The sequence below is a fragment of the Diabrotica undecimpunctata genome, chromosome 1 (assembly GCF_040954645.1).
Source record: "Diabrotica undecimpunctata isolate CICGRU chromosome 1, icDiaUnde3, whole genome shotgun sequence".
Taxonomy (NCBI): domain Eukaryota; kingdom Metazoa; phylum Arthropoda; class Insecta; order Coleoptera; family Chrysomelidae; genus Diabrotica; species Diabrotica undecimpunctata.
Window position 1 is genome coordinate 130,194,289 of NC_092803.1, and position 23,542 is coordinate 130,217,830.

The window sequence follows — 23,542 nt, forward strand, 5'->3', positions numbered from 1 at the left end:
CTTAGGGAATCTCCATGTCTTATTCTATTGCCAGCTTCAATAGGGTTAGTTAGTTCTTTTTTGTTAGTCTAGTTCTTTTACTTTTATTGTGTTGTTTTAGTAGATATTTTTGATCGTTCTGGTTATTCCTAGAGATATCTATGTTGCTTACATTAAGTGGATAAGGTCCTTTAATTTAACTGAGTCAAATTCCTTCTTAAAGTCCACGAAACATAGTTTCGTGGACCTCGGTTGTTAATTTTAGTGTTGTGTTTAATAAATTATTTCCTCTGTAATTTTCCGAGTCCGATTTGACTTTTTCTTGTTGGTGTTATAATTCTTGCTGTTATAATTCCACTATTATACGGCGCTTTACCATCATTATAATTAACCTATCAACCAAAAACACGCTTTTTACTAAAGCCTTTAAATGCATTTAAATGCAATGGCGAAATCTTCAAAGGACGTATAGGCATATTTGCTTTATTGTAAGGTGTCGCCAAAAGTATTTTTGTCTTCATTGATTAGTTATTTTTAATTAATCTTACTGCTATTTGTCTTATTTCTACTATTTCATTTTTTATGTATTGATATTATAATGCTCATCCTTTACTGGTCTGATACACGCTTGTTGTATAAAAGTTGCTGAAAAGCAGCTCTATGCTTTCAATTATTGTTTCCCCAAAATATTTAAATAGTTTACGTGATAAGCCATCGAATATTGAGTTGTGTTTTTTTAATTTATATAAATATGCTACTCTAGTTTTTTTTAGACTTCGTCATCATGTTCTCCTTCTTCTGCTTTTATAGGCATAATTAAATATCCGTTGTAAATTTCTTTTATATCCTCTTTCAATTTCATGGACAGCAACTTTTGTTTAGGAACAGTTGTTTCTGTCAACTTTTTTTCTCATATTTTCCTTCTAAACTTTTCCACGTATGTTAGTCCTGTTCTTTGTCCCGCAATATCTCTAACTGTGCATCCGAAACACATTAAATAATTGTTGATTTTGCTTTATTGTTGTATTTCTGGAATTTTTACATCTCATTTTCGCTTAAACCTGTTATGTCTATTTTGCTTTTTACACGTTCTAATACTTCATTTTCTGTCAATATTATTTCCATCCGAAACTTACATGATAAGTAATTCTCTCCTGTTAGGGCCTCAATATTATACATTTTTCCTTGTGTCATACTGTACATGTACATATAGCCTATATCCACTTATTGATACCTTATTATTATTTTTCGTCCGTGAACTGAGCCATAACCTTTTATTTCCTTCTATTATCAATTTAAATATTAAATAAAACCACATCCTCTCTTACTGTCAGTTTATTTTTCTAGATTATTTAGGATTATTACATACTTTAAACATACATTTAAACTACATGTTACAACAACCACAACTATCATCTGTCAGACTCTTCTTCCTTTTTTGTAAAGTAAAAAGGACAGGAAGCAACAAGGAGGTTTTTAACGTTTTACTACAAAATATTGTCAGGTTAAAATGGAAAATGGAGTTAGAATGGAAGATTGTGAAAATTAAAACAAAATAAAATAACGAAAAATAAATTTAGATGTCAATGTGCAAGGTGTAATAAGAATAAGTATGCTGTAGAAGTAATATATAAGAAAATAATTAGTAAAATGCTTTAAATTACTGAAAAAACTAAACTTCAAGACAAAACTTCTATATTCAGTAAATCTATTATCCAATATCTCATAAATTATATATCTTTGATTGACGAGATAAATCTATTGGAATTTCATAATAAATAGAAACCATCAATCAATAAACTGCAAAACAATCTTGAAACAAGTTAACTGTATAAAATGCACTTACAACATTCTCACGATTGCAAAACTACGTAACTTAGACACACCATTAGCCAAGATTCAAAGATAAATATATATCGAATACTGGACATAAAGAATAGTAATTTTATGATACTATCGAAGAAAACACTAAGAGCTTTCAATATTTTCTGTAATATCATTAATATATTGCACAGCTTGCTGATCAACATAGTTACTCGTAATGTATGCACTTTTAATATATGTTAACTATATGCAACATATTTAATAAAAAGCTAACTCTCCTGGAGGTAACCTTCAATAGAAAACAAATTATAGTTGCATAGCTAATAAATAAATAGTAAAAAATAAGAATAGCCACGAAAATTGTATTAAAAGCATCACGCATAACTGAACCAACTGATTTTCAAAACTTTCTAAAACCAAAAGGTATATTATACAAACGACCTTGGAAAATAATTACATTTAAAATTAACAAAAAAACGTAGTCACCGGGGAACGCCTACTAGATGTAAAATATCAACATTAATGATTAGTATTATTAGGACAAAAATAGGGAAGAGATCCTGGAGATAGTGGAAACTTTCTATTAATAATTGGATGTAAATCACCAAGAGGATATAGCAAACGCCACAATACCCTTTATCATTATTCAAGGATCAGAAAACACCCCGCCATTAAGCCTAGTTTACATGAGTCAAGTAGCTGTTCAAGTTACTTGTACAAGTAACTTTTATCAAGTATTCAAGTTTGAAGGGCATTCAAGTAAGGCATTTACACTATTTAAGTAAAAGACCTGAACTTGAACAAGAACAGATCACCTGTTCCAGCACTAGACTTTTTATGTTTTGCAATCACAGCGCGTTCCTGGTAATATATCGTGCTCAGATTTTTTATTTTGTTCTTCATATCTTGAGGACCAAAATCATCTATTTACATTTTTTGTTCTATTTTATTAATAGCAGAATCTCTCATTTATTTATTTCTATACTGACTACTAGATATACCCAAAAAACATGTTTGTTCTTCATCCTTCTCCTCCTCAGTCCTAATACCTTTTGGGATGTGGTGACACTAGACCGTGCGATAAGCAGGCCTAAACATTAATTTCTTAAAACACAATTAATTGCAAACTTGGTTCTAAGTGGAAGTATATACATTGCTAGAACTTAGATAGAAGGGGCACTGCTTCGTATACAGATCTAAGCCATAAAATAGATATTGGTAGAGATCAAACATGTAAACTTTATCGGAAATTAGGACTAATATCTACTTTGATAATCTGCGAGACACAATGTAACCAAATTTTTAATGTGTCTTAAACGGCAACTATCAATCAATGTGTCCCACTTATTCTCAGTTACGGTACAAAAATTCCAACCCCGCCAAAAAAAGGTGCTAAGAATCCCGCCAAAAAAGGACTAATCTCTAGGAGATCAGATTCCAAACACAGTGTACAGAACCGGAGTACAAGTTGCTTTTGGAAAAATAACAACCCTAAACTAGAATTTCTCCCCGAAAAGGTGGACAAATTGGACCCGGAGTATAGCAGAAATAATTTATTAAATACCATACTAAAATCGCCAATCAAAGTGATAACAAATAAACTGAATGAAATTATAATACTATCCAAAGAACAACGAGGATTTAGGTCGGAAAGATCATGCACCGACGCTATATTTGTAATGAGACAAGTGCAAGACAAATCATTAAAATACAACAAACCGGCATGTTTATGTTTCGTGGACCTTAAGAAGGCATTTCACAGGTTTAAATTAAAGGAGAATATCCACTTATTGTAAACAAGAGAGATACCTCTAGAAATAATCAAACAAAAATATCTACCAGAACAACACAATAAAAGTAAAAGTAGAAGAAGAACTAACTAACCCAATTGAAGCTGACAATATGATAAAACAGGGAAACTCCCTGAGTCCTGTATTGTTCAATTTATTCATAGATGAAATAATAAAAAAAGTAGTAACTTATAGGCTAGGATTGGAAATGAGAGAAAAACCACCTAATATAATCTGCTATGCAGACGACGCAATACTACTCTCTCAAAGTGAATATGATTTACAACGTATGCTGCACCAATTTAATATAACCGCCAGAAAATGTAATCATCATCATCATCATCATCATTAGTGGCATTACAGCTCGTTATGAGCCAAAGCCTTCTTCAGAACAATCTTCCATTCGCCCCTGTCTCTGGCAACTCTTCTCCATGTTTTAACTCCGATGGATTTTAGATCATCGTCTATGTTATCTTGATACCTAAGTTTTGGTCTTCCTCTGGCTCGTCTTTCCACTGGTCCTCTTCGGTCAAAAATTTTTCTGATCGTTGCATCTTCATCTTGCCTAATTATATGTCCTACCCATCGAAGGCGTGCTAATTTAATATATTTTACAACGTCAGGTTCCCCAAAACTTCTATATAACTCAAAGTTGTAGCCCATACGCCACAAATCCTGTTCTTGGATTCCACCATATATTTTTCTTAAAATTTTTCTCTCGAAACGTTTAAGCAATTCTTGGTCGTTCTGTGTAAGTGACCACGTTTCAGACCCGTATGTTAACACTGGCCTTATTAGTGTTTTATATATAATAACTTTAATTTTTCTGGGTAGTTTTGGGGCCATATGTTTCCTCAAGCCATAATAGCACTTTTTGGCAAGCACTATTCTTCTTTTAATTTCTTCGCTGACATTGTTGTCTTTGTGCGTTTATTTTTAATCCCATTCTAAGTGCAGACGCCCTTAGTGATCGAAATGCTTCGATCAGAGATTCTGTGGACCTAGCAATAATGTCTATGTCATCTGCATATCCGACCACTTGTACAGATTTATTAAAGATGGTGCCATTCGTATTAATATGGCACTCTCGAATTACTTTTTCTAGTGCAAGGTTAAATAAGAGACACGACAGTCCATCTCCCTGTCTCAGTCCATTTTTACAATGGTAGGGTCTGGAAAAGTCGTTTTGGATTCTGACTACACTCTCTACGCCTGTGAGTGTAAGTTCCGCTAGTTGAACAAGATTAAGCGGCATTTGAAATTCCACCATAGCCTGTAGAAGTTTTAACAGAAAATGTAATATAACGACAAATCTACAAAGATGTAAATTAGAGTTGAAGAGCTAGATAATAGAACAAGTGATGGAGGTTAAATATTTAGCTACAAAAAGCTCGAAATAGAAGTGAAACATCAAGTGAATAGAGCAAACGGAGCCGCAGATTACCTAAATAAAACAATATGGAAAAATAAAAATATCGGAAAAAAAATTAAAGACAGAATATACAAAACAGGCATCAGACCAATAATTGCAGATGCGGTAGAAATACGACCTGACACAGACAAGACAAAAAGAATGCTAGAAATAGCAGAGATGAAAATCCTTTAAAAAATCGACGATAAGACACTATTAGACAGCGCAAAGGACAAATATACGATGGAAACTGGGTAAGAAATATAAGATTGGAATGAAACGATCATATAAGAAGAATGACAACAAATAGAGTAATAAATACAGCGAGAGACGGTTCTCCAATTGGAAGACGATCAGGGGGAAGACCGCAAAAATAATGGAACAACAACTTAGGAAAGACTAAGGAGACTTGAGACAAAAAATGCATTTTATTTTTTATAAATTTTTCAATTTGCTATTTAAAGATAATATATAGTGGAAGTGAATTGTGTGTCATTTAGCTAATCTTGCCATACTTTTTTATGCTTCCAAAATATTACTTAAAATGTTTAGATGTATTTAAATGAAATGGTCTAAAGTGTTACATAGGGAGCGTTGAGACGGGTTATAGGGAACATTGATACATTGTAAGCTTTTGGGAAATGTTATTAATTATTGAAAAAATAAAACATAAAGAAAGTTTATAACGCAAAATATTTATTAATTATTAATCAACAACGGAAACTGTATATTAGTAATTAAAAAAATGCAAAAATTAACAAACATTTCGATAATAACGGAAGTCCAAGTAAAATGTCAGTGTAGATTTAACTCTTTCTGTTTCACCTACATTGTTTGGATACGGTAATTTAAAAATAATATCTTGTTCTCGATCCGAAGAAATATCTTCCATTGGTGGATAAATAACTTTTCAGGTGGCTTCGTGACGACGTAAAAATTTAATTTCATATTCATTATCTGCCTTTGTTCGTACCAGACCCACATAATTCACAGTTGAAGTCTTTGTGTCAAATTTAATTAAAACGAAGTGTCCCATTTGGAGGATCTTGACATCCTTAAGAACTTTACTTTAAAGCATTTCTCGTTCGTAGCTTTTTACATCTGAAATATCTTCGCTGCTTCCGCCTAACTCGTTTCGTTCTTCTTCATCACTCGAAGAAGATTCTGGTGGACTTGCAAGTTTTTGTGAAGATTTCTGTTTGTTTGAAAAAAGATTTTCATGCTTCAATGGAACAACCCTTTTTATCTTTTGAGCATTTGCTTCAGCCTCTATAGCGTCTTTTTCTGGCGTGTCGGTAAGAATCCTTGTAGAACCCCGTTTTCGCTTTGTAATACGCTTTCGTGGACGACCTGCCTTCGGAAGCGGTCGCAAAATTTCTGGACTAAAAAAATTTTGTTTAGTGTTGACATTGTTCTCTTGTACGTGATCTTTTGAAGTTTTGAGTGTTTACACTGTAGAATGTTCACAGGGTTCGAAATTTCCTCTTGCACGCCAGTTTTTGGTAAAGATGATGCATCTTCTAGAATTGTACTTGATGTTTCCAGTGGTCAAACGGTCACTGCGCTTGACATAAAATTAATTTTAGAAAACACAGTATGATTAAAAGGATAAATGCCAGTCGCCAAAAAACCGGATACAATATTCTTCGGTGAAAGCTAATTCGAACGCTTGACTAGCTATAGCCGCAATGTTGTAAATGGTCAAAATTTGACCTGGATTTGAAACGATCCATGACGCACACTCAGAATTATAATAATTTTTAAAGAGGGAGTAAACGGATACGTCAAAGGGCTGCATTTTATGGCTGCAGTGTGGTGGAAACGTAGGCATCACAATATCATTTTCTTTTGCTTTCTTTAGGGACTCAACGGAAATATGGGTCTCATGGTTATCCATTAGCAGCAATACTTTGTTTTCCATTAAACAGTGGTCCAGGAAAACAACAAAGTTTTTGGAAGACATCCATTTAGTGGAATGACCAACAGCAACACTTGGAAAACTACCACTTAACTGATATAGACCTATATCCTGTATAGTTCTTAAAATTTACTCTTAGAAAGATAAAAATGGTAGAATGAATCTCCCTCCAGCACTAATACCACAACAGGCAGTTACTAATGTGCTTCGTTCAGCAGACGTAACGTTTCCAACTTGTTTAACACCCCTTGCTGTCAGAACTTTGGGTGGTTTATGGACCATTGTAAGTCCTGTCTCATGCATGTTCCAGATCTGATGAGGTCAATGACCAATTCTAAATTATTAAAAAAAGTGAAAACACTTGTGCGGTTGAAACTCGTACATCGTGACAAACTGGTTCACTATGGAGTCCTCAGCGATAACTCAGGGTGGCGATGTCTAAAACCGCGATACCAATTATAGCCAGCAATGGATTTAATATCTCATGCTTTAGGATATTTTTATGGTTGGCCTTCGCAAATTAAAATGCAAGTTGACGTGCATATGGGATTGTTAAACCATGGTGCATTTACGAAGCACGGACTAGAGAATCCGATGAAAGAGCCTCTTCTTTACAGGTAAAGACTAACGCAGTTTTAAAATCAGGTGAATAAGTAATGTTGTCGGGCATGTAACTGTCTTTTTTGCATATATCTGTTAAGCGTTTGCTTATCGATATCATATTTCCTTGCAGTTGCGCGTAATTTTGCTCCCCCAAGGACTTGCTCCACTGCGGTTTTCATAACTTCAGGAGGAGGAACTACTTATTTTGAATTTTAATTCAAAGACGAGGCATATTATATCTGAAAAAATACTGTTAAATTATTTTTCAATCAGTTTAGCAGTTTTATGCCCATTTGCAGCAGTTTTCGTTAAAAATTAACGACCAACACTTTAATCATCAAATGACATCTAAAACTATGAGTTAAATTTTAAGTGAAACTGGTGCAAATAGGCATTAATCATTTAAAAATACTAGTAATCCAGTAAATTAAGTTAACCATAATGTTAAGTCATATTATTTTATAAAACTCTATTTATGTCTCCCTGAGACGTCTCATGTCTCCCTAAAGCAACTGTCGCATGTCTCCCTAAAGCAACTGTCTCATGTCTTTCTATATAGCATTTCATCAAATAATATAACCTAAAATTTTTTTTTAAATTCTAATTTGTCAGATAAACAAATAATTTAAAACGTACCTGAGGTTACAATATCTGAAGAATCCACTCGAATTTTCACTTAACCTTGCTACAAACTACAACGATATCACAAGATTAAGATTTACTTTCGGCGTAACTTTTGCACATGTATTAACAACAACGTTCTGTTAATTATTGTCACCGTTACGTTGTCAAAGTAGTAAGAGACTTGACTCAAGTTATGAGCCAGTAACCAATAGATGGCACTTTTACCCAAATTTTAGGAAATAAATATAGTGTCTCATTCCTCCTTTGTCTCAATTCTCCCCAGTCTTCCTTCCTGGAGGCACATTCAAAAACAGATAGAGGTAAGTCTACACAAAAAGAAGAAAATAGAATTGGGCATTGGGAATTGTTGCAAGAAAGGACGATAATAATTAATCTTAAATAATTATCTAATGAAGATCCGGAGAAATGCCTTTAAAAATAGGGCCGTAGCCCAATGAGATACAACGACAATTTACAACGCATACTAAAAAACTGAGTGTAAAGTGTACAGAATAGACAGACATAGAAGTATTGAAGAGAGGCTTACGTCCAACAGTGGAAATGCTGAATGATGATTCGATGAAACGATAAAGTAGCAACTAATAAGAAAAAATACGGTATAAAAGATAAGATCATGTGTGTCATCATACGAGATCGAGTGTTTTCCCGTCATGGTATACAAGTCGGCCTTACTCGCACGTTTTTAAATATTTATCAATGTTTATGATTTTTATGTTTATGATCATTTTATCATTTTTACTTACTCTCTTACTGCTTGTAAAGCATAGGCGGTTTTTTACGATGCTATAGCAGGAATTCAAGACTTTTGATAGTTTGTCTACTAAGTACTCCTATTGTATCCTGTTTCTCGATAGCCCTGTAATTAATTTCAATATTCTTCTTTTCGTTTGTTTCTCTTTTTCTATACTTCTTATCCTGTTTTGTGGTCTGTTTGCTCGTTTATTTTTGGATAGAATAACATTTAGGGTTCGTTCCATTATATTCTATTTGGCCAGAAAATGTACCATATAATTCGGAGACGTTTATTTATGAATTTTTGAGTTTGCTTTTCTGATGTTCTCCTTATGGTGACTTATTTTGTTGTCATCTACACTCCTCATATTGTTTTTCAATTGTTTATAGAACGAATTTTGTTTTATTTTTATTGATGTAGTATCTATTGATTTGTTACTTTTACCTGTTTGTTATTTTTTTGGCTCCATTTGATTACTAATGAGAACTATAGGCCTGCTCTCATGGTAACATATATATAATTATATTACACGTTGTTGTCGGATTCACTTAATTTTATAACTGGCAGTTAACTCCATCAAACAGTAATACACCTGACTGTATTCCAAACTTCTTACTTAATGAAATAGTTTTAAGTTTATAGTAATGTCTCACACTTGTTTTGTACTTACACTATTTACAATAAACATTTCTTTTACAGTTATCAAATTTTGAAAATGATCTGTTGCCTGTAATGATATGGTTTCATGGTGGTGGACTATTATGCGGTGGTGGCAATTCGGATTGGTACGGACCTGATATTTTGTTAGACAGGGACATTGTTCTCGTAGTAACAAATTACAGATTAGGTAAGTAACACTATTTATTAGAAATAAGTTTTGAAACTACATATTTTCTTGTTACGTCTTGGTATGCCATTAACTTTATGATTGGGGATAGATTGCAATCTAAAAAGTGAAACTGTTTTGTTTCCATTAGATCAGAAATACATTTCTTAAGAAACAAATAAATTGTCTTGTTTCATACGTTAAACGCAAAAAACCCACATTAAATACCTCACTTATTATGGCAATTTTAAAATTTTTTCTCCGTTTTAAACATGATTAAAGTGTTAATGTCAGTTTTTTTAATGTGTTTTCCTGGAACGACTTTGTGTACTAAGATGGTTTATTTAGATACATGATAATAACTATAACTCAGCAAAAATAATGATAACATGCATCCATGTTTAAGAATATCGCACAGTTTAATATATCCAATTGATATAAAAACTTTTATGTTAGTAATTTCGTTATAAATCATCATTATAAGGAAAAAGCTTAATCCTCTACCGCATTATGTGCCATAAATGGCACAAACCAAAAAAAAAATTCTAAACCACGTGAAGCAGTTTTCAAAGTTTGAGGTTATTTTTCATGGTAAAAATGGTTTTTACGGCGAGAAAAAATTGAAATTCATTGTATTGTGATATAAGATCTTCGTAGGTGATTAGTGATTACCAAAATTATAAACGTTGAAAGTCTCTCGAAAACCCCAAAACGAGTTTTTCCTATATATGGTACACTATGAAGTTACGGACTCATTGTTTTTGATTGTTTTTGTAAATGGACCCGAAACTCTTTTATGGTACAATCAGTGCAGTTCGAATACCAGATAGTACTAATAGTGAAGAATCAGATCTCTCCGATGAAGATGACACAAATAAGACGATATTGTGTCAAGATATTGACGATGAGGATCGTGAAGATTTATCAAGCAATGTCAAGGAAACTGTCATTCTTGCCAAATCCTCAGATTCCTTAGATGATGATACCCCTTTGTCTGAAAGACTGCGATATAAAAGAAAGAAATCTCATAATTGGGTGAAAGGTAATCTGAGAAGATCAGAAAATGATACAAAATGTACTGGTTCTGAAAATTTACCTTCCTCGATTAGAAACTCTGGTCCAATTTTTTAAGTTTCTCTTCCTGATAGTCTTCTAAAGCATATCACAGAACAATCAAATTTATACTCTGTGCAACAACGTCCAGATTAACCACTTATTCTAAAAAAATACGAAATAGAACAATTTATAGAAATTACTACTTACATGTCGATATGTCAACTTTCATCAACAAGATACTATTGGAATGCTAATAATGGTCACCGAGCAGTTAGCGATGTGATGAGCTGTAGCAGATTTTAAGAAATAAAAAGTTTCTTTAATTTCAATAACAATGATGATATGATTGAAAATGATCAACCTTGACATGAAAAATTATTCAAAATCACACCTGTTTTGAGCAAAATCAACGAATGGCTACTCATGGTTCCGAAAGAAGAATTTCTAGCTGTAGACGAACAGATTATACCATCAAAAGCGCGAAGCCAGCTAAAGCAGTATAACCCAAAAAAACATATAAGTGGGGCTTTAAAACCTTTGTGCTGAGAGATATTTCGGGATTCAGCTGACTTTAATTTATTTTCTGGTTCCCAAAGTAATATTGTACCTCTAGGAGCACCAAATCCTAGTATGAGTAGCAACGTAGTTGTCAAACTAGCAGATTCGATACCAAAACATCAACAGTACAAGTTTTTTTGACAATTGGTTCACAAGCATACTTCTTGTCATATATCTGACCAAAGGGGGCATTTTACCTTTGGGAAAAGTAAGACTAAACCGTGTTTTTGATGTTGTGATGCCAACTGAGAAAGAAATGAAGAAGCGCGGCAGAGTCATATGGTAGAGAAAATAGCCAATATAGACAATATGGATGTCAGTGTAGTATCCTGGTTTGATAATAAAATCGTTACTACAATGTCAGCATATGCTGGAACTGAACTAAAGGGAGAAAAATGAAGATTTTTCAAACAAGAAAGTACACATATAATGATACCTTGTCCTAACCGTGTGCTTATCTACAACAACTACATGAGAGGTGTAAATCTCCTTGATTCCATGTTAGGATTTTATCTTATCGGGCCGAAGAAATATTATTTACGAATAATTTTTCATTTCATTGATATGACAGCCGTAAACTGTTATATAAGCAAGAATAGCGAAGAAATTTGATTTACCCCTTTGGATACCAAACTGGCAATAGCCGATACTCTACGCAAAGCGGGAAACCAACTAAACAGAACAGAGTAGGAAGACCGACAAGTAGTAGCCTTTAGGCAGATTTACGAGTGTAAAATAAAAGGGACCCACTAAAGAAATGCTCCTAGACATCCGTAATGGGTTTGATCATTTTCCCTATTGGGATGAGAGCACTAGGTCAAGATGCAAATTTCCAGGCTGTACAGGGAAAGTATATATAATGTGCACAAAATGCACAATACTGTTGTGTCTTAATAAAGAAAGAAACTTATTTGCAGTTTCATTCTGCATATACCATAATCTAGTATAATATCTAATAATCTAGTATCTAGTATACTAAAAACTAGTTTGACTTTAATATTATATTGATACATAATGTTCCATATTTGGCACAAAAATTTTTTTTTTGAAGGAAAGGTTTAAAAACTGATAATATCCCGACATAGTATGCATTTAGCCTATTTTAATATTTAAATGCTCCTTTTGACAATAAACCATAGTTCCTTTCATACTTTTTCATTTATTCACCTGTTATATGTTTAAATCCAAATCCAGGAACAGACAAATAAAAATATTATATTTTCATTATTATCAAATATTATTATTTCATTCTTATTCATATAAGCATATCATTATTATCAAATATACGTATTTGATAATAAATTTTAAAACAAACATAATTTTCCCATGTTTGTTTATGTAAAGTTTTGATAAATTCTATGATGAAATATTGTAGATATCTGCGATAAAAATAAATTAATGTAAAATTATTCGCAATTAAATTTGTTATCAAACAATTCTTGTACAATTAGTAAAAAAATATTTTCCAGCGCGAGATATAAAAATTCGCCAAAAAATCAATTTAAAAAGAACAGTTTCGAAATTTGCTTATAGAAAGAAATCATAAAAACCCATTTAACTTTCTGAAAGTGTTGTATAAAAGATTTAAAGTTATCGTTAAAACAATGGCTTAAAAAATTCGATACCTTTTTTTTATTTTTCGCTTAGTAATTATACAATTAATCTCAGTTATAATTATCGGCGTAAATTTAATGATACGTTAAATTTACCAGACCAGTGAAATGGTAAATATAAGGCGATACTTAGACATAAATATTTAAATCTTATATTAAATTATTGAGCTCACATGTATACACAAAGAATTGTTATTAAAATTAACACTGAACAACAATAAAATGATATATATTTTATGTTAAATATTTTGAACCCATCTCAGTTTTGTTATTTCTCTTCTTATTATAAAAAGTATAACAATATTAATTCGTGACATAGCATAACGAATATATCAGAAAATATCCTTTATATACTATTTATCATTTTTAAATGAATTTTCATAACTTGTTATTTAAGGGGCAATTAGAGGTTATTGTTAGAAGCGCAATAAAAAAAAGGAAATCTAAATCTAGTTTTTAAATATTTACATAGAGATGTGTTTGCTTGTGTAATTGTGAATATACTTTTATACATATTTAATATTTATAAAGTGTATATAAATATTTATTAATAAAAAACCATTTGTACTAATTTCATGATGCTACACGTGTACAGGTATGCAGATAAAAATATTTTTTTATAAAAAACATGCCACTCGTGGATGATAAGTATATATATATATATATATATATATATATATATATATATATATATATATATATATATATATTATATATATACATATATATATATATAACATATATATATACATATACATATTTAATATATATATATATATATATATATATATATTATATATATATACATATATATATATATATAATATATATATATATATATATATATATATATATATATATATATATATATATATATATGTTAATGTGATATTAAAAGTCTGAGGTGCGCCAAGCAAGAAAGACTGAAAAAGAAAAACTGACGAATGGTAAAACTATCTCTCTGATGATGAGTTGTCCAAATCCTTGTTCCTCGTAGCCTACACTATCTATTCTTAGCAGTCCCCTAGGTAATTAGCAATCTTAAAACAAATTATTGCGAGCCTATCGTCTTTAATGATCTCCTTCAAATGCACGTATCGTTCAAATGATGCTAGCCTCTTCTCCTCTCGATAAACTGAATCTCTCGTTCCGGCCTGAACAGTGACTCTTGGAATATAAGTAGAAAAATATAACTTACAATATTTTACTGGATCAGCTTTCGTCAGATAGACTTACTCCAAGAAAACTCACAAACATTCACTTCTACTGCTTACTACCTCTGGAGAACCACCAGAGAACAACGACTGTTCGCCTTGAACCCTTGGAAAAACAACTGATTATCTTTTCTCCCTCAAAAATCTAGCTAAACTCTCATTCCTACATACCTATTCCACTTTTTTCAATCTCCTTCAATCAAAGTTCGTCACACTTATCCCCATCTACCATTTAGATAACAAACAACAATTTTACCTACAATTATAAATTTCCTAAAAACTATTAACATGCTAATCGGTTTCTACTAATTCTTAAGAACTAACGGAAAATTATATTTTCTAAATATTTCTATTCTATTGTCTTATTCACTGTATATCGACGTACAAGTCTATTTGGAAAACCCGCTCGCATTGTTCACGATTTCACTAAGCTCACTCACATCACTCGAATATATTTTACAAAGAAAATAATTTATGCATATCTTTAAATTTTGTTTACTACAGGTAATCCAGGATAATGGACTTTCATTTCTTCGAAATATCTTTTATAGTTTATTAGTTGAATTATTTGAATTATTATATTTTGTACCTTGAAATATATTAAAAGCAAACCAATATTATTTTCAATTTTACATAGCTTAACAATATATATATATATATATATATATATATATATATATATATATATATATATATATATATATATATATAGTAAACTCTTAAATATTGGGGAAATCTGCAAGATTGCAGATTTCCCCAATATTTAAGAGTTTACTATTTAACTTATCTGCAAAGATTAAATTTCTTTTCTATATATATATATATATATATATATATATATATATATATATATATATATATATATAATATATATATATATATATATATATATATATATTATTGTAGATAAATAAAGGCAGAGAAGAAGAAGAAGGGAAATCTAAATATCCAACTGTATAATAATTTGTGTACCGGGTTTCTCATTATATTTTGACCCCCACTTATTTTCTTTAATTTCATGAATACAAAACAAAGATTCAATTAAAAGTTGTATTATTTTATCTGTACCGACCAACAATGTAGCAACAGACCAAATTTTGTATACAGGGAGTGCCTAATAAAATGCATCTTCAATATTTCAAATGGGACACCCTGTATTTTTTTATAGTTTTGAGTAGCCCTACATTTCCTGATTACCAATATATAACATTGTAGTTTTTTTCTATAATGGCATATGGTACTACAAAAGGGTAACCATAGGTGGCTATGCAACTGACATTTCAAAATGAAAAAATTATTAATTTATTATAAACTGTCAGTCCTCATACCGAAATGGGTTATACTGCAGATGAAAAAGTAGATATATTCTCAATTTATGCAAAAAATAATAAAAACAAGCAAGAGGCAAGAAGAGAATATAGGCTGATTTACGGAAAACACGTAAAAAACGCAAAAAACGGAAAAAAACGTACCATCGTAGGAAAAGATGATGAAAATCTTAATACTTTGCTTTACTTTGAAGGTAGAAATTAAATACTTAAATAATAGATTAAATCCATAATATCATTTTTATTTTAGAAAATTCCGAAACTAGTCTAAACAATGCTATTAATGTATTAGAGAAAAGCCGTGCGACGATTCATAGAGCCAACTATCGTACAAAATATTACCGGTAGAAGAACATACATAAAGATTAGAAGATCTTTAGGTATTTCCAGACGAGACCGAATCAGAAATGATGTAATAAAACAACGTATGGGAATAGAAGGAAATATAACTCAAGATATAGAGAAGAAACAATTAAGGTGGTATGGGCATGTTCAACGGATGCCAGCATCAAGACTCCCCAAAAAAGTAATAGAATGGCAACCGATAGGTCGACGGAAAAGAGGAAGACCCAGATTAGAATGGCAACACGGCGTAAACAAGTCCATGAGCGAAAGAAATTTAACAACAAACGACTGCGAAGATAGGAAGAGATGGTGTTTAGGTATCGGACAACGTCGAAAGACGTTCTAAACCGATGTGTATATAGAAGAACATACCGATGTTCATAAGAGAAAGCGTTTACAGTTCTGTCAAGACATGCTTACAAATTTGAACAATAATCCTAATTATTTTTATAACATTTTATGGACAGACGAATCAAATTTTTCATCTTCAGGCATTTTTAATAGAAAAAATAGGTATTCGTGGGAACAGAAAAATAATAGAAAAAGAAAAATTAAGCAAATAAAAAAGTCAGGAAAAAAATCAATAAATGTGTGGTGCGGAATATTTCAAAACAAAATAGTTGGACCATTGTTTTATGATTATAAATTAACTGGGGAAACATATTTGGACACAGTCATTACAGAAGTGGATGAGTTATTAAATCAAAATTATACGCAAAAAGTATGATATGGCAACAAGATGGAAAACCGTGACATAATGTGGCCGTTTAAGAACATTTAAATAATCTATTTTATGTGTGGATCTGCAATAAGGGTATCATTACATGGCCACCAAATAGTCCCGACTTAACACCATGTGATAGCTTTTTATGGGGGTTTTTAAAAGAAAAAGTGTATTTTGATTCAAATACAAATATTAACACTATAATAATAACAATGGAGGGCACTTTGAGCATCTATTGTAATCTTAAATGTAGTATTGTAAGTCATTAATTTTGTTAACTTTCTAAATATATTTTTTTCTTGTCTTAGTATAGTATAGTATAGTACTATACGCCATTATAGAACAAAACTAATGCTACACTATGTTATATATTTGTAATCAGGAAATGCAGGGCTACTCAAAACTATAAAAAAATACAGGGTGTCCCATTTGAAATATTGAAGATGCATTTTATTGGACACTCCCTATATACAAAATTTGGTCTGTTGCTACACTATTGGTCGGTACAGATAAAATAATACAACTTTTATTTGAAACATTTTTTTTTGTATTCCCGAAATTAAGGAAAATAAGTGGGGGTCAAAATTTAATGAAAATCCCTGTACATAAAATTTGTCAATTTGTAAAACGGTAAAGTAATATTTTTTCAAATATTTGTTTGTTACATTCAATTATGTAAAATACTTATTTGTCCGTTTTATCGAAAAAAATTATGTACAGATTGGAATTGCCCAGTATTAAGTTCTTTGGTTATAAACAATTTAAATTTCTATTATTCTATAAATTAATATTCTATAAATTGGGTAGACAATGTATGGGGCTTTTGTGGAGATTGTTAGCAGAGATTAAGATCGAGGCAAAACAAGTATTTAGAAATCGGAGGGTAGAATTTCCTAGGAACAGGTAAAATGATTACGACGGGAAATTCAAAGACTTTCATCGGATATTTGTGTTGACCAATAAAAAGGAAGGAATCTTCATTGAGAGAAAGGGTCTGCATCAGAGGAGAAATTTTGGAAACGGAAAAAACATCAGTGTGTTCGAGATAGCAGATAGGAGCAGTTGGTGACTTAAAAAAAATTAAAAATGTCGGCCTACGTTAAACAAAAGCTTTTTGGCATCCGTAAAAGTTAAAAAGTCAGATGTCAGATCACGAATACACGAAGCGATTAACATTTTCAAAACCAGAGGGCACAAGAAGCAGAGGACGACCACGAATGAGATGGATTGATGATGTGGAAGAAGACCTACAGATTCTAAGGGTTAGAAGATGCAGGGAAGTTGCCAGGAATCGACAGGAGTGGCGACTTTTTTGTGAGCAGGCCAAGATCCACAACGGATTGTCGAGCCACTTATGATGATGAAAAGTTAAAAAGTAGAAAGTGAATTTTTTTTAAAAAGTAAAAGATTAAATTCAGTGATCAGTGACAACAGTTTGTAAGTACTCAATGAATTGTATCCTGCCATCGTATATAGCAATTGTTCCAAGGTGTACACCTATATTTCTAACGATATTCCCCTCTCTCAATGTTTCTACAAAGACTATAGTGAAATTTGATATAAACAATTTCGTAATGTGTTTTAAAAGTATTTGTTAGAACCAGTAATAATCCATTTTGTATCTATACTGGGTAATTTGCTATTTTTAAATAACTTTCGGTATTTTATTATATTGTACATTAAATTAAATACTCGTTTCAGAGACTATTTGTTTAAACAATTTATTCTATCATTAAAAATTTGCATTTATTTATTTCTTTGGTATAAACACAATATTTTTTATTATACGGTTATAATTTATTTTTGAACTTTATTTATCCATGAGCTTCCTCTGAGTATTGGTTTCGTATTTCTGTCGTTTGAATGACGTAAAACCCTGAGATTACTTATTAATTTGAGCTAGCCCAAGAAGGCTTTTGATCTATGAAGAAAATTAAAAGTAAATATAATTATAATTTTACTTAATAAGAAAATAAGTAGAATCAAAACAATATATATAAATATATATATATATATATATATATATATATATATATATATATATATATATATATAGAAAAATCCAAGGATATTTAAATCATAAAATTAATAAAAATGTAACTTAACTATATATCCTTTTCCTAGTCTTCTACAGCTGTTATTAAAAAATATAAACTAGCCTAAAATCAGAACTCTAACACTATCCAATACTCCCTATTAGACACACATACTCCCACATCATGATATTCTCTTACCATATTTAACAAGGAAGATACCAGTGTTAATATATTAAGAATTATCTTTCTAGAGTTGATAAAAAAAACAAACATAACATAGTTTTTTAGACGTTTTAGACTCATTTGACTTACGCGTCAAAACTGAAAATGGATATCAATGTTCTGTAACCACTGTACAACAGCCAATCGAACTCTCTTTGAAAATTCCTCTTTAGTGTAGTATCCATACTGGTGACCTACGAGCTCTCTCACGTGCTTTCAAATATGCTCATTAATGTCCAAATACATACATAGCCATATGCACTGATTCACTTTCCTCTTTACAATCTATCGATAATATATCCACCAACCTTCCCGTCGTCCAAGATATTCATGACGTATAAAACTTTTTATAATCCAAAATACAACAAATATGGGTAATGAAAGTTATTGGTAACGACAGAGCCGATTGCCTTACCCATGAATCTCTAGCGATATCTAATGATGGTGTCCATGGACACCATTCTTGGACAAGCTCAATCTATCCACCTTCAAATTTACTGGAATAAAGTTACTTCACGAAATTAAAGTCTCAGTGAACCTATTTATCTATTCTAGTTTATCTCGGAAAAATATGGCTATCGTACAGAGGTTGCGTATAGGACATACCTGTCTATCACATCGCTATGTAATGACATCAAAATGCCAGCAATGTAATACGACTCTTTAAATCAAACATATACTTATCGAATGTTCTTTTTATACCAAAATTCGCCAACAGCTCAGTATCAGCCCTATCTTCAAAGAGGTCCTAAGCAGCATAGACCAAGTTAACAATGCGATGAAATTGCTTGAGAAAAATCAACTATTAAACAAAATACAAATGTTAAATGTTTTTTTTTATATTATATTATTTGTAATTCAATTAAATCAATGACAAAAAATACACAGAACCTAAATAAAATATATTTCAATCTGATTTAAATAATAATAAATATAACACCATAAAAGACTCTTAAAGTTATAACATATCTCCACTTTACCTTTTTCGAAAACACGAACGATACGCCCATATAACAATTATACATTAATGACAGTATACCATGAGATATCAGTCATCAATTTTTACTTCTGTCAATTCATTAATGCCAGTGTTCCCTTTTACGTTTTGGTTTTTTAATATATTTTACAATAACTTTTTGTTGCTAATCTTGTAAATTTTAGAATCTTGACAAAGGCAAGGTTACCTGCCGAAACGTTGATTTTAATGGCACAATAAAATCTAGTTCCAAATTTAATATAACTTATTGAATCTAAACACAAGAAATACTAATTTTTAAATATAGTATGGTTCAAGAAACTCCATAAAATATATACATACATATATATATATATATATATATATATATATATATATATATATATATATATATATATATATATATATATATATATATAAATAAGGATCACTCTAAGAGTGGTGGGTTTTTCGGTCAAAAGTTGAAGAAAAAAAGACAAAGAAGTTGGCTACTTCATCTATTTATTGAAGACGTTTCGCTCTCTAATCAGAAAGCATCATCAGTTCATCTAAAAAGCACAATATGAAAAACCAAACATCCATAGACAAGTCAATATAAATGTGTTACCTTAAAAAGACATGTAGCAGTCAATGGTATAAATTGTAAAGAAGCTTAAGATAATGGACATCAATAGCTTATTTTAGCCACATTTTCTTTTCTACTTTTTCTGGAACATGTAAATTGCAGTTCTTTCATATTTCTGGTGTAATTGAAGAAATTGGATTTAAAATAGATTTATGGCTTCTGAAAATTTGCAGGTGGTGCTTTCTCCAGTACTACCATTTTTAATATTTGCCCGGATGAGTTCTATGGGGTTTAACTCAGAGTGATACGGAGGAAGACTAAATATTAGTTTTTTCTAGGCTTTTGCTCCAATCAATTACGTATTTATCATAAATTTTTTTATGTGTTTTTACGATTGAAAGAAGTTGTATTTTAAGCATATGTTACTAAACGTATGTTAAGTAAATGTAAATATTAATAAACAATTAAAATATTGATAGAAATAAAATTTCGATATTTTATAAGAAACATTCTTCATCAGTTTTCCTTTTTGTAAAAATTTTCACAAAAATCATTGATTTTCAGGTCCATTAGGATTTTTGGCAACTGGTGATGCAGTTGTGCCTGGAAATAATGGTCTTCGAGATCAATCATTGGCCTTACGATGGATTCAAAAAAATATCAAGAAATTTGGAGGTGATCCAAATCAAGTTACCTTATTTGGTGAGTCTGCTGGAGGATCTAGCTCTAATTTCCATATGATATCACCTTTAAGTAGAGGTAAGTTACTAAGGGTTTAAGAATTTAGAAGTATTTTACCTTTTTTTTTTCTAAATATCTCCTTCGAATTATAACAAAATATTTTATGGCTATAACTTTCTGATTTCCAAATATATAATATAGAAATACAATAGAAAAAAAATACATCACAACAACATTTAAAACAACTAATACACTCTTTCCAAAACCAAACCCAACAACACATAACAGAGATCAAAGATCTGAATTTATATATAACGTAACTCGTGAATGCAACAATTTTTATTTGGGAGAAACTTTAACACTACTGTTAGGATAAACATAAATCATACAGAGATTTTGATAGATCCCAAATATACACAGAAGTATGGGATAATGAATATTGAGTCCAATTAGCACAGAATAATCAGAATTTGATATCAATCCGAGGATACAATACCTCTCAGAATTTCACTCAAACATGGCTAATGCTTATAAGATCAATGGCAAGTAAGTCAACTATCAAATTGGTATTACCACCCACCACCAATTATAAACATTTACAGGTTATGAGAATACATAATTCGCATACATATAAATATTGTTTGAAAATGATTTTCGATAAATGTAAAATATACAATACCATATCAGATAATATCTCAAGTAAGGGTGATCTTAAAAATCAATATATGATTTAGAAAAATATAAAAGTTTACAGGACACATTCAATGTTGGAATAAAGATCACCCAGTACTAAACCCAACTAACTATTATGTTCTGGAAAATGTAGAAGAAAGCGTTCAAAGAAAAGCTGGTACGGGACAGTTCTAAGTGATATGTGATATGATATTATGGAGATTATTATCGGTATGAGTCAAAATAGGAACACATAAATTGATGAATTTGGAAAGCAAGTTTCACATTAAAATGAATTTGAGTGTGCAAATGTTCAACAGTTTATCAAAGCAATTTGTGAAGAGAAAATATTGTTATGGATTTTGTAAGAGATTTGAATAATTTTTTGTGTGTCACAGTTAAAAATTCCATACGAAGATTTTCAGTAAGATAGACTCCATATTATGAAACTAAGAATCTTACAATTAAACACTCCACCTAATTGTTCCGACTAGATTTTGGTAATAAAATATTACATCATTAGCATCTACAATTAGGGTGTGATATAGGATTTATTATTTCGCTTAAAAAATCCTCTAGGAACTATTGGAGGACTGCTACAACGAAAAATAATTTATGTTCAGAGTAGTATGCAAATGAATAAATAATTACTCTTTCTATATTCGGTAATATTAACTTTTGTAAATACTGTCGTATTTTCTGTGGAAAGTTGTACTTTTAAATTAATTTATGTATATTTTAGGTCTTTTTACAAAAGCTATTCTGCAGAGTGGTACAACATTATGTCCATGGACGTTTAGTGAAAACCAAGAAACAGAAAAGAATTCAAGAAAGCTGGCTAAAGCTTTAAACTGCCCAACTGATTCGAGTCAAGAAATGGTCGAATGTTTAAGAAAAGTGGAGGCCAGAACATTTGTTGAACTGGATGATATTTTTAAGGTCGGTAATATACAGATCAGGTAATGTATGTCACATTAAATTCGTTTGAAATAATAAAAGGAGAAACATGAATATTGTGGTGTAAAATCTTGAACGGATTTTTAAGAACATACATTAAATCAAAATATGCTGCAAATGCAATGAAAACTTCAATATTTTGGATTATTAGAATAATCCAAAATAATATTTATAGTAGATATCTTCTACAGTAAATGTATTCTTTAGTGCTTATTACAAATAATATTATTGGGTACTCGTTTGTTTCAATTTTATTTATTCTTAAACTTTTTATATTCTTTTTTTTTATTTAGGTGTCCACATCTTCTATAATTTAATCAATATAACTACTTTCTTCATTTCTCGCTGTTTCCGTACTACATCATAAGGATTGTGGTAATATTGCATTGGTCTCATATGCTTCAGGTGGTGATTTCGAACAATACTTACGGTGTACGATGTTTACGGTTAGTTTAGTCTTTCTATAAATGGGAGTTCGTTAATGGGAGATCTTTGTTTTGAACCTTTTTACAAAACCTTTTAAAGGATGGGGTGTGTGAGTAGATTAGATTGGACCAAATGATTTTCAATGATGGAGATAGCAGGATAACAGAGATTTCAGAAATAGTGGGGGTATTTTTCTTTTAGTTTAACTCCAGGAGATTGTGCTGAAGTGTCTACTCTGTAAGAGTTAGATCGTTAATTAAAATCAAAATTGAAATTCAGTGCATCATAAAGGAAACCATCCCTTCGGAATTTTAGGAGTTTTTTAGCAATGCGTGGAAGATGGCTGCCGCTATCATCTTACCTGAAGTATACCTTACCTACCTTACCTTACTTATCATCAACCACAGAAGGCCAGTCTTCTCATGTCCTACGTATTGCAT

At 31.0% G+C, this 23,542-nt stretch overlaps 1 protein-coding gene across 1 annotated transcript in view; it reads left to right on the forward strand.

Annotated features, from left to right (window-relative positions):
- The window catches only part of LOC140431776 (venom carboxylesterase-6-like), an 83,800-nt gene that overhangs the window by 16,183 nt on the left and 44,075 nt on the right, over positions 1–23,542 (forward strand). Inside the window, exons 3-5 of the mRNA XM_072519661.1 lie at positions 9,603–9,750; positions 20,931–21,125; positions 22,462–22,658. Coding sequence (XP_072375762.1) covers positions 9,603–9,750; positions 20,931–21,125; positions 22,462–22,658 — 540 coding nt within the window. The remainder of the gene's footprint in view (positions 1–9,602; positions 9,751–20,930; positions 21,126–22,461; positions 22,659–23,542) is intronic.